Genomic DNA, 13,272 nt, shown 5'->3' on the forward strand with positions numbered 1-13,272 from the left:
CTGTGAATAAACTTGCAAATCTCCAACAGGATCTGAGCTCCATTTGGGTTTTCTGTTTCGAGCTGGTATCCTGGCACTAGAAAGTAGAGGGTGGTATTTCTAGGAGCACAAAAACATTGGCCTTGACCTGGCACCACAAAGCTTGTGCAATGTTATTGTGGCGCTGCAGGAAGTTCTGAAGGAGGTTGAAGTGCCCCCATGATGAGAAAAAAAATGTACTCCCTTCCAGAAGCCAGCCAGCAGGCCCGTCAGTGATCACTTTACAGCTAGAACCGGTGCTTTGGAAATGCAAGGATCCCTCATAGATATTTGTCATTTTTCCTAATAAAAGAAAAGGGAGAGGAAAAAAAGAAGAAGAGAAGCCAAAAGAAGAAGAGAAGCCAAAAGAAGAAGAAGTGGAGTCTGCACAAAAAGCAGCAGAAGACGTTCCTGAAAAGGCTGTATGGCTACCCCCTCTTGACCCCCTCTTAATGGATTACATCACTGAGGCTTCCAGGACAATTCTGCCACTAGCATCCACCAACCAACAGGTTGTAGCACTTGCAGAGTGAGTACCAGAATACTATTGTGGTAAATATATATGAGAGTTAATAAGGTCACCGACTCCATATTGAGATATTCCTGGAGATTGGGGTGGGGTTAGGGTTAGGAGTGTGTAGAACCTGGTAAGGCATGATTTGGGGAGGGACCTAAGAAAGCCATAGTGTCCAAAGCAGCCATTTTATCAGGGAACCAGTCTCTCTGTAGCCTGGAAATCAGTTGTAATTCGGGAAATCTCCAGGCCCCTAACCTGGTTGACAGCCTTAGAGACTGTATTCGGTATTAAAAATGCAATGACCAAAATCCTCAGCAGTGTTTCCTTCCCAACCACCGTCACTTCCATCTTGTTTGGATTCAGTTTGTTCGCTCAGTGACCAGCTATAACTGTCAAGGCTTCCAAGTCTTAGTTAGTCTTCTTCTTCTATACCAGCTAGGATCATGACACCGATCCATCATAAGCTATACAGATATTTTTTTTAACTACATATGCCTGACTTGTTATGAAAATGGTTTTAAATTCTCCTCGGACTTCAAAATAGGTTCGTTGCCGACAAGATGGGCGGCCCAATTGAAAGAGACAAGCTGCATGAATTCAGCTGGGAGCTTCACATAACTGAAATTAAATTTGACCTTAAATGTAACGTTGTGCCTATTGGGAAGATTAGCAAAGGGACTTTCTACCACCGGGCTTTGCTTTTCAAGGTACGTGTGATTAGTCAGCTAGTTTTCTGAATGAAAAAATGGTGTTGCCTTTGTACAAGTTTTGGGATTGTTTTCTCTAGTGAAACAGGTTGCATATGTTGGAGCACTAATGGTTGAAATATTTGAATTATTTTGAGTTCACTGAGTATCAGTTTCCTTTCACACAAAAAAACTGCAGTGTTCATCTTTAGGTATTCTAGCCATAAGTACTGTTGAACATCCTGTTAAGGAGAGGAGGGATACTTGCATGACACTCAGTGGAAGGTAAAATAAGAGTAAATGTAGCTCTTTGGCCCCTTCCGCACATGCAGCATAATGCACTTTCAATCCACTTTCAATGCACTTTGCAGCTGGATTTTACTGTGTGGAATAACAAAATCCACTTGCAAACAATTATGAAAATGGATTGAAAGTGAGTTATTCTGCATGTGCAGGCCAAAGAGCTACAGCTGAATGATTACTGCCAAACTAGACTGAACCACTGACATTTTAGAGAAGAATTTGACCATTTAAAAATTGTTGCATGGGCCTGGCCCCTTGCAATATCTTTGTCAAATTCTTCCCTAAAATGGTGGCAGCGGCCATGGGTGGAGTCCGTGGCTCCTTTTAATGTCTAATTTGGCTTTAAGCTGCAAGCTGGAAAGTCCCCTATTCACATTTTCACTGGATTGCCCTAACAAACCATCTCCGTTCAACCTCAATCCAAAGCCCTGATAATGACAAAGACACTGAGGCCGTTTCCGCACGGCCAAATAACCGCATCCTAGGGACAGAAAAAATGCCATCCCTGGGATGCTGTTTGCACAGGAGGCGAGGTTTTTGAACAACAGCGTCTTCCTGCTGGTGCGGTGCGAACAGCACTGGCGGGAAGACGCTGTTTTCCCCGTTCCCTCCACTCACCTCTTCTGGCAGCGTCGCTTTGGAGGGCGGGAAGGACACGCCCATGCTACCCTCCGACCCCTGGAGGGACACGCCCACGCTACCCTCCAGCCCTTCAGAGCGACGCTGCCAGAAGAGGTGTGTGGAGGGGACCGAAGGAGAGATGGCTCCGTGTGGAGCCACCTCTCCTGCTGGGGAGGAAATTGGGGCTGCTCGCATGCAACGGTGTGAACAGCCCCCAAGCCTCCACTGGCATAATTTGTGCCGGTGGAGGTCTGTTTCCGCACGTATGCAGAAAGGGCCTGAGAGAGATCTTTACACCTACTCTTTTGTGGTTAAAATCACATATTTTCCTCCTAGGAAATTTAAATCGATCACTTCCAGGTTTCATTTCCTCTTGGGAAGCAGAGCTGTGTGGCAATGGAGTATTAATGTAAATGTAATCTCAGAGCACAGCTATCATTCCACTTTGAGCATATTGTACCACAAAAGAAGTTGCCAATGGGAGGAGCTCTGGTCAGCCACCTGCCATTCTGAAGTGGGCAGGTATAGGAAGCTGTACTGTGCCTGCCCTGTATGTATCAATCAGCCCTTGGAACAAAAGCTAACAAGTGTGGCTGTCTGGTTCCTTGCTTCCGTAGGTTTTAGCAGAAAGAATCGGCATTGGTTGCACCTTAGTCCGTGGAGAGTACAACAGAGCTTGGAATGAAGTGAAATTGGTTGAGGAGGCTCCGCCAGGAATACCTGCCGTTCTGATTCCTCCTCAAGTGTTTATTGTGGATCTCATGTACCAGCCGGGCTACCTGATGAAGGAAGGAACTGCAGAGGCGGATCGCTACAGACGGATTTAACTCTCTTTCCAGAGCTATTCCAGAAACCGCTTGTCAATTAGTTTTGTTAGTTTTATTAATTTCTGTTCAAGGGGTTGCTAAAGTGAATCCCTTAGTTGTGGTCTGAAGTGTCTAAATGGGCATTTAGATTTGTTGTTTGTTTAGGTGCGGTGGGGACTTAAGAATGTTTGACCAGGTTCAGGATTCTGATGCATTTGGAATAAAATTCAAATATCAGAAATGTATATAACTTATGCTTTTAAAATTTCAGCTTTCATAGGACAACCACATTGGTCACAAATGTATTCATTTTCAGTAACCTATATTCATTTTCAATAAGGCTTGAACAGAAGAAGTGCTCAAGTTTTCTCTTTTGAAAACTCCATTTCCCTCTTACTTTATTATGGACACACCATTTCCATTTACCATTAATGAAGACGACATGGAAACGAACTACAAGAAATAGATAAGCTGTCTTAAGCAACTCCATAGGAGGAACGGCAACCATGCACACAAAAGGCTGCTGTGCGCAGTGTTGCAAGAGCTTGCATCTCAGCATCCCTCAGTCAAATCTGCATGCAGCACTCAACTGGGAACAGCCAGCAGGCTGCCTAATGATTGGCTTGATGCTGTTAGCTTGACAACACAGATTTGAGAAGAGCAGACTAAATCCAAGAATCCAGGGGAAGGAAGTGGTTTGATTTGGCCTCCCCAGAAGATTAGAAATGTCAAGGCTGTTGCCCACAGGTTGCATAATGTTTGTGCACAGTTGCTAATATGGGTGATTCTGGTCAGGGCAACGTGTGTGGTAGTGCTCAAATTTCATAGTGAAAAAGATTCTTTGCTTTGCTCAAGGCTTGAAAATTCCAGCGGTCTGAAGCAAAATTAGGTGTCTTGTTGGCAGCTATTGTAATTCACCTGTACTGCCACAATAAAATCCACTCTCACTTCGAAATTCCCACAGAATACATGAAGCAATGAGGGTAGCTGTGATGGTTATCAGCATCTGAGTGCATTCATGAACCAGATATATGTATGGATATGTGTGTTTCTACATTTCATTCTTCAAGCAGCATGTATGGGAATTTCAGCAGATGAGGACATTTAAGATCCATTCACAGAAAAGCATGGGGATAAATCTGAGGGATATTTATTCCCCCCCTTCTGCCTATACACACAGTGCATGAATGTCACATATGATGTGCTACAATCATCGCAAAAGATGTACAAGCATACATTTGGGTCACATGTGACTTTCTACACACTGTGGGTAGACAGAGGAGATTATGTATGTGCAGGAGAATTCTTCCTGCAGCCAAACTTCCTGCAGAGTTTGTATGCTGCAAAAGGGTATGGAACTGCCCCCTCCCACTCCCAGCTGACAATGGAGGTATCTATAGTGTAGGAGTATCTCATATGTCACCTTAGGCATGGGAAGCGGCAATATTTTTCCTCATACACAGCTGCAATTTATACCATATTTCCAGCACTTACATCCTTCCCACCAGCCAGATAAGTTACATAGCTACACAATGTAAAAGTAAATGTTTTTCTGAAACTATAAAGCAATGTACAGTGTCCCCCTTAAGAATTTGCAGGGAAGGGCTGAATCATGTATTTTTGGGCAGTGAGACCAACACTGTGGCCAAGCAAGCCTTGTTCTATTTCCTCACCAATATGAACTCTTATGACAGAGACCCAAAGAAGCGTTAATTTTATGTCTTCTCAAGGTGCTGGGAATTGAATGAATTAAAATGTTTGCCACTTTTCTCTAAAAAACTGGACTCTTGAGAAGCTGGAAAGTGGATCACCTTAGAACCTCCTGATATTAGAAAAAGCTTTTACATTTCAGGACAACTCCTAGGGTTTGGAGCTTGGACAAATCTCCAGAAGAAAGTAATCCCAGATTGGAGCTTCTGATGTCATTCAAGAGGAGGAGACACCCCTAGTCTTCCTTAGTGCAACCACAGTCCCAGGAAATTGCTTACAGCAACTTCCTTTGGTCAGTAGAGGACCTTGCCCGGCCCTGATCGGTTGGCATTTCATTCCCCTCTGTTGGTGGAGCGATTTTTATTAAAATGCTCCGTACAAACAATGAGTGACGCCTGAGATGGAAGGACCTAATCTAGAAAAAAAAGTACAGGCAGCCAAATTCACCCTTTATGATATTAGTATTTGTACTTTAAGACTGAACCCCTTCAGCTGCATCAGTGTTTTAAATTAGGGAATCTCAGGAGAGGCCCAGGACAAACAGCTGGATTAAATATTCATATGAAGTTTAATCCACTCTCAGCCATGAGGAAAAATATAAAATGCAAATGGGAATCTAAAATCATTACTGAGATTCCGCAGCTTCTATTTGATCAAATATTGTCACTTCAAAGTGATTCGGAAATGGAGCCTTGGAATATCATTGTAGGTTTCGGTTATAAATACTTCCCCTCCCCAGCCTCCCCATTTCAACCCCCAGGGAAAACACCCAAAGAGGAGAAACGGAAAAAGCATAGTGTTAATGAAAGAGCTCGACCTCTGCTAATAAATCAGCCGCAACATAATCTTGTGTATGTTTTAATTAGTCAGATGTGTCATTTTTGTTAATTACAAGATGGATGAAGCCCCAGAAGACTTGGCGGGTTTGGGATAAGCAGGAGTTCTGTCTGCCCAACTGCCACCTCACTTCTAATGAGGAAGATCTTGATTTTTTGTTAAAGTCATTCTCCATTTTCTTCAATTCCTGCTAAAGGAGAAGAGAAAAGAAAAAAAATTAACCGCACAGCAACATTTCATTCCCACCCATTCATAGCAAACACAGCTAAAAATGGCACATAACTTGCTGCGGTGGGTAATTCAGGCTGAATTCCCTGCTCAAAAAACTAGATACTTTCTGTTATCAAAGAATTCGGCCTGTCGGCCAGAAGGGCCATTTGCCTCCGATTGGCGCACGAAACGTGACACACGCCTGCACTTAAATCATCCCTACTTTACTTTTTTATGATGCAGTTGTGAATTAGCTCTTTCTGCATTTGTAATTAGAAGATGTAACAGATGGCCTGGATTTAGTTTGGTGCAATAAATCCATTAAAATAACCTCCAGGAAGCTGCTGCAGGCAAACTGCGATTTGCCCAATGCTTTGTTCAAGATTTGTCCTTCCCGGCATGAAGCCCTCAAGCCCTCTTGGAACAGGCAAGGAGGGTGCCAGAGGCTTTGGGGAGGCCTTGTAAAGTGATGGAAATATAGTAGCTGTGTTAAACTCTAGGAGTGACAAAGATACAGTTTAGCTCATACAGTTTAGCTTATAATTTTAATAAATAGTTTATTTTAATATATTTTAGTATTTATAATATTTATAAACAATTGTTCCAAATACATGCACCATTAACTTTATATATAAAGTTTATATATAAAAATATTTTATAAACATACGCACACACACACACACACATACATACATGTATATAGAGTGTGTGTGTGTGTGTGTGTGTGTGTGTGTGTGTGTGTGTGTGTGTGTGTGTGTGTGTGTGTGTGTGTGTGTGTGTGTGTGTGTGTGTGTGTGTGTGTGTGTAAAATATTTTATCTAAAACTTACATCAGGGTTATACCCAGTGGTGGGATCCAAAAATTTTAATAACAGGTTCCGATGGTGGTGAGATTCAAACAGTGGTGCCGCTGCACACACGCACCTCCAGTCCCTATTGGGCAGGGAGGTTGCTTTAGTAACCCCTTCTCGGCACTCAGAAAAAATTAGTAACCACTTCTAGAGAAGTGGTGAGAACTGGTTGGATCCCACCTCTGGTTATACCCAATCTCAAGAGAGCAAGTCATGCTATAGCTCTGAGCTAGTATCTTCTCAAACAACGCAGTTTAGGTCACAGGTATAACCATTTATAAATAGCAGCTGAAATGTAATTCCCTATTAAGTCCTACATGATGACTGTTGACTAAATGGATCCATCTGGCTTCCTGCTGTAATAAAATTCTTTTAATATTTACCATTTCATTAGATCTACCTGTAGTCGACCCACGTGGTCAGCGTAAGAACGAGACGAGACGCGGAGATAACATCTGGTGGAGATCGCCAGCAGCGGGAGACCGGAGGTCCGTGTTCCTAGCGAATCTCCCGCATGCCGGTTCCTGGCACCTTTTATTGTTACTCTGCTCAGTGTAGTGTAGGAGGGAGGACCGGGGGGAGTTCCGGGAGAGCCGGGGAGAGTCGGGAGATCATCATGTGATACATGATCTCATCAGGCTACGTCTTGGAGAGGATGTAAGCCTCTGAGCCTAATCCTCACGTGGGGGCAACACCATTGTCCCTGCGCCCGGTGACTGAGCCAGGCAGTTCATGACCCGTGACTCATTGTGGGGATGAGAAGAGGTGGGGAGTCTTGATCGACCAACAAGGCCGTAGGTCCATTGGCGTCCCAACGTTCTACCACGGTGCTGCTACTGGGTCAGCAATTGTATCACTACATCTCCTCCTTTTTTACATTTTAGAAAAAAGGGGACGAGAAATGCTAAGGGGAAGGTTTAAAGGGACGCTTGTCTCGTCCGCCGTCTGGTCAAGCTGACCGAGGTGCTTGTGTAAGATTAGAACTTGGCTGCGGGGGGTAAGGGGAAGTCGAGGGGCTTCTTACACCGCGTTACAGGCAACCAGTAGATGCCATTGAGCGAAGCAAGATCCGATAGCGAGGCACACAATTAAACTGTGCAGAGCTGTACAATGGCACTCCAACCATCACTCCCGGCAGCCAGCTCCAGAGGGCTGACCACCAATGGGGAACAAAACATGCATACTTCAGATTAGATACAACTTCTTGCAGCTCACGCACTTTCATGTGAATCAGCTGGGAAGTTATCAGAAGGATTGAAACAGCACATATTATGTACATTCTCTGGCCTTGGTGATGTAACAGCAACAAGTAATCAATAGCGACACGATTGTCTAGATAAACTTGGCGAAGTTCCTGCTGCTCGGAGGCCAAGAAGAGTCCAGAGCGGTGGAGGCAAGGTTGATGTGGACTTCGCATGAGGGCACAGGCCAGCCGGCCAATAGTCTTAGCATTGTAAGAGGCGAGTCCGGGTACTCCCACTAGGGAAGTTGCGAGGCCGGGCACTCCGCCCGGAGAGGGCGACAGCGTCGCTCCGAGCAGGAGGGGTCGAAAGGCAGAGCGGAGCCGGGCGGCGGCGGCATCCGGAGGCTCCCGGGGTGGAGCCTGGGGCAGAGGCGCGATAGTGAGGCGACGCTGAGGCAACAAAGAGTTCCGGCAGAGAGTCGGGCAGGAATGTAATTAGCGATCCTCTCCCCGCAGGTCCAGGGAATAACCAGCCCCTGGGGAGCAGGATGTTTCCGAACAAGAAGTGAATCTCCTCCGTGTGTGTGCAGTTCCAATTGGCCGAGCCGACAAATGGGCCCGAACCGGTTACCCGTTTAGCTGCGCCCGGTGATGCGAGGCGCAGGTGTTAGATGCGTGGTTAGCGACAGTCTTGGTGACAAGGGAGAGAGCGCCAGCCGGGAGGTTTGGGCCTTAAGGTCCCCGATGAAAGCTCATAGAAATTACCCTGATGGATTGAAGGCATTCATGAAGGGGCTTAGCCAGGATTCCGCTAGGAAGTCTCGAGGCGCTTTGCAGACGAGGAGCAGGCAGGAGCTTAGCAGGCTCCCGACTCCTAGGTACTGGCCCAGGCAGAAAGATGAGGCGTTGGCAGCGGCAGCAAGCTGCTCCCAGATGTTGGTCTGAGTGAAAGCTTCACCGTCAGAAGGTGGCCGATAAGCCATCGGCAGGAGGCAGCAAACCCAGGCAAAAAAAAGGATGGTGGCCGCCCGAGTTGGTGGTGATGATGTCATAAAAGAGCGGCACAAGAGGTTCTCGGGTGTCACCGGGTGAAGTCCTGCTGGCGCAGCAGCTCTAGAGCTTAGCTGGTGAAATTACGCCTTGGCGTCTCCCCAGGTCATTGAGGTCTTGAGGCGTTAGCGTGGCGTTCCTCTGGTGAGACAGCTGGGCGGGATCCTTTAGAGATATGTGCTCCATCTCCGGGATAGGGTTGGTTTCTTCCTGGCGTAGCCATTCCATGGGTTGGCCTGTCATGGTGAGTCCGAGGTCCACAGGGACCTGTAGGAAGAGGGACTGAAACACACCCCCTTTTCCCGGAGTTGCAGGGGGGGCCGGAGTCCCGCCAGAGCTCAGTTCTAGGAGCGAGACTGGCGGGAGAAGTTTTTTGAATTTATTATAAGGAGGAAGAAGGCTTGTTTTGCAGCCTGTGAAGGTTGCTGTCAATGCAATCCTCACCAGGGGGCCGCCTACTCCTCTTTCTTTAGTTGTTTTGATAGGGAGGGCAGGAGGTAAAGGCGACCCTGGTGAAATTGGCTTCAGAGCGTCATCAGGGAATTAGCGTCAGAGGCCAGGGTCGAACCCTCGAGGGGGGAGGGAACAGGCGAGGGTCACAAGGAGGATTGTGGGTATGCATGCTTAATCAGCAACACAAAGGGGGCTTTGGAAGCACCTTTTGGGGGGATGGGTGCATCCGAGGAATGAAGCAATCCCGAAGACGAATTAGAGGCAAATTCCTGCGCTTTTACAGAGGAAAAAAGAGGGGGGGTTTCTTTGCAAGGGAGTTGCGCTTACCGTGACCTTGGTAGCTGGCTAGGAAGCTGGATGGTGCTAAAATTTTGTGATCAGATTATCTTGAGAATTGCCGCCCGCCGAGACCGCTCCTTAAGAGAGGCGGTTTTGATGGCGCTCCTGACGCTTTAATGTGATATTGATGAAGTTGCCAGAGCTGGGCGATCATAACCCAAAGCGGGTTTTGAGTATTAGAGCATAATGGCGGCAGCCCCTTTTTTAAACTAGGGCCTGTCCTGGCAGTGCCTCTGTATCAGGGCGGAGCCCAGATTTTTTTAATCCAGGGAGGGCTAGTCAGCCAATTGGCCCTCCCGCCTCTACTGGTCGAAAAAACAGAAGGAGAAGAGGAGGGGAGAGGGAAACAGTTTTCTTACGGAAGTTAGGAGGCAATTTCCGGAAGGCTTTTGATTGGAATCAATGATCCGTGGCGAAGCTTTACCCATCCCAGACCAGAGTCGTTTTAGCCTGACTCATGAGGTCTCTTCCCCAGGGATTGACATGGATGTCTTCAAAACGATGGGGCGGACTGTGAGCTGCCATCTCGAGTCCTGGGCTGTTGACCGTGAGCGGGCGGATGCTCCGTCTCGCGGTTTGTCTTCCCCCCACCCCCCAGATGTGCGGGCAGGCCTCGGTCGGCCACTGGTCGGGCCACTCGGCTGCTCTGATGACGGTAACATCAGCGCCAGTGTCCACCAGGCCCTTGAACTTACATCCTTCTATGGCGAGCTCCAGATATGGACGGGAGCTCCCGATAGGCGTCTCCACCGCTGCGACGGTGGTGTAGGCTGCGCCATGTTGGCTGCTGGGGCTCGTAGCCTTTATTGGGTCGGCAGCGGGCAGCGCATGGGGCAAGAGAATCAGCTGAGCGCAGCTGGCTCCGGCGGGCAGCTCCTGTGGGATGTTTGTCCAGACCTGGAGGTGGATGGGTCCTTGGTGCGTGGAGTCGATCACTCCGGGGACGATGAACAGTCCCTGTTCAGCGGCAGAGGCCTTTGGCAGCACTAGCCCAATTGTCCCGGTAGGGATGGGCTCGTCATACTGGGTTGGGGCGACAAGAACCTCGTGGGGGAACTTAAAGGAGATGGGCTGGGTGCATGCGAGCGAGATGCCACGAGAGGGGGGTGGTTTTGGCAGGGGCCTAGGCGTTTGAGTCTGCTCTAGTACTCTCCTCCTTGGTCCTGGGCTGGGGAGGCGCCCGGGCGGGAGTTTCCCGACGGGCAGTCGTTTCTCCAGTGGAAGCCTTTCTGGCAACGTGGGCACCGGGTTTTTGGTGGCCTTCTCCTCCTGGGGGAGGACCCTCCTCCATCGGGGTTGTAGGCCCCCCCGCCGGGCTGCCTACACTCCCTTCGGAAGTGTCCGGGTCTGCCGCAGTTAAAGCAGTCATCCTGGGGCTGCCTCCCGCCGGAGGAGAGTGCTGCGGCGAGGAGGCCAGCTTGGTGGGCGGAGGATCCGATGTCCTGGCAAGCCTTAAGCATGTCGGCCAGTTCAGGATTTTTGCCCTGCGGCACTCCGTGGAGGCGTTCTCCTTTGCGAGGCGCATGAGGAGCTCGTTTTGGGCTTCCTCGCTATCTACCTGCCTCTTGAGCGCTTCCTGGAGCCTGTTCACAAAATCGGCATAGGGCTCTTGGGGCTTTTGCCGGATGGAGGAGAAACTCTGGGTTGGCTGGCCGGCGTTGGGGACCTTAACAAATGCCTTATAGGCGCACTCAGAGGCGACCGTAAGGGTGGCCTCAGGCAGGACAATCTGATCGTTAGGGTTGGCGAAAGCATCGAAGCCATAAAGCTGTGCGGCGGTGTAGGCGCCGCCAGAGGTGGCTGCTCTGTTGAAGCACTGCTGGCGGAACTCACTTTCCCAGACCACAAATTGTGCAGGGCTCAGGAGCATGCGAAAGGTGGTCTTCCAGTCGTCTGGAACCATTAGGTGGTTCCTTGCGATGGCCTCCAGCATGCCTCTCACGTAGGGGCTAGTGACTCCTACGTCCCGCATTGCTTTGCGGAGCTCGGTAAGGATGTTATAGTTTAGGGGGCGGTACTCGACAACCCGCCGGATGACGCCACCCTCCCCCTCAGTATCTGTGAAGTGGACGGGGCACAATGCAAGAATCTCGGCATCGTCTTCCGTCAGGGTTTCTTTCTTCTGCAGATCGTGACTAATACGTTCTGCGAGAGTTTTGAAGCCCGCGCCATTACGTGGCGCTGACGGAGGTGCAGTGGCTTCGGAAAATGAAGGCGGAGCAAGGGGAGGGGGCGGCTGAACCGCGGGAGAGTTTGAAATGGGTGAAGGAGCGAGGGGGGCAGAAGGAGGACAGGCGTCCAATTTAGTGGATAGAGAAAATTCCGGGGTTGAATTGAAGGTGAAAGATCGAAAGGAGGGCGGCCTACAGCAAGGGAGCCATAGGTCTGCAGGCTGATGGCGACAAAACATTGTCTCCACGTCAGTAGCAGCGACATCGGCGCGCGAGGCTCTGTGCGAAGAGTGCGCCCGATGTTTTCCCAGTCCTTAAGATTCAATGTCCCCCCCTCTGGGTACCATGGACACTGAGCTTCAATCTCCTCAACCAATTTGCGCAGCTCCCTTCTCTTTACGGGGACCCTGCCGCATTTCGTTAACGCTTTCAGTTCGTCAACGTGCTTGTCATAAGCCCTGCTTTTGCAAGCTCCCATACTCACCGGTGTTCCGTCGGACGAGAGAGTGTCCTAGGACGCGTGTCTCTGGATGCGCCGATCCAGAGGACAGGCGATACCGAAACGGTGGTCCCTGGATGCGCCGATCCAGCGGACTTCGGTATCGCGGCCCTTCCCCAGGCGACGGTGATGTGTGTGTGTGTGTGTGTGTGTGTGTGTGTGTGTGTGTGTGTGTGTAAAATATTTTATCTAAAACTTACATCAGGGTTATACCCAGTGGTGGGATCCAAAAATTTTGGCCAACAGGTTCCGATGGTGGTGAGATTCAAACAGTGGTGCCGCTGCACACACGCACCTCCAGTCCCTATTGGGCAGGGAGGTTGCTTTAGTAACCCCTTCTCGGCACTCAGAAAAAATTAGTAACCACTTCTAGAGAAGTGGTGAGAACTGGTTGGATCCCACCTCTGGTTATACCCAATCTCAAGAGAGCAAGTCATGCTATAGCTCTGAGCTAGTATCTTCTCAAACAACGCAGTTTAGGTCACAGGTATAACCATTTATAAATAGCAGCTGAAATGTAATTCCCTATTAAGTCCTACACGATGACTGTTGACTAAATGGATCCATCTGGCTTCCTGCTGTAATAAAATTCTTTTAATATTTACCATTTCATTAGATCTACCCTTATAAACATACAGTACCAAAAATTTAAAATCCCTGTCCGAATGATTTTGCTCAATAAAATGTTTTGTCAAGGGAGCATCTTCCTTTTTGGTACACAATGCACTAATATGCTCATAGAGTTTTTGTTTCAAGCATCGTGTGGTCATCCCCACATAAGGTTTCTGACAGGGGCATATTAAAAGATAGACACATTGTTTGGTATTACAAGTGGAAAAGTGTTATATTTTCCAAACACGATTCCAGTACATTGGGTCCCTTATTTCCTTGGTATTGAAGGACATACAACACAGGCTGCAGCTGCCACATTTAAAGTGTCCAGTTGTGATAAGTCTAGTCTGTTTTCTTTTTCTAATATTCGCCCTAATCAAGGACTGTCTAAGATTTTGAGTTCGACG

The 13,272-nt window shown here is 48.3% G+C and overlaps 1 protein-coding gene across 3 annotated transcripts in view; it reads left to right on the forward strand.

Moving 5' to 3' along the window:
- ARMC3 (armadillo repeat containing 3) overlaps positions 1 to 3,196 on the forward strand; it is a 73,903-nt gene extending 70,707 nt beyond the window's left edge. For all 3 annotated transcript variants that reach the window (XM_048510297.1, XM_048510299.1, XM_048510298.1), the window contains 3 exons: positions 332 to 547; positions 1,080 to 1,242; positions 2,763 to 3,196. In XM_048510297.1, the coding sequence (XP_048366254.1) occupies positions 332 to 547; positions 1,080 to 1,242; positions 2,763 to 2,972 (589 nt within the window). In that variant the 3' untranslated portion in view covers positions 2,973 to 3,196. The remainder of the gene's footprint in view (positions 1 to 331; positions 548 to 1,079; positions 1,243 to 2,762) is intronic.
- Positions 3,197 to 13,272: the final 10,076 nt, after the last annotated feature.

Source organism: Sphaerodactylus townsendi, linkage group LG11, assembly GCF_021028975.2.
Source record: "Sphaerodactylus townsendi isolate TG3544 linkage group LG11, MPM_Stown_v2.3, whole genome shotgun sequence".
Taxonomy (NCBI): Eukaryota; Metazoa; Chordata; class Lepidosauria; order Squamata; family Sphaerodactylidae; genus Sphaerodactylus; species Sphaerodactylus townsendi.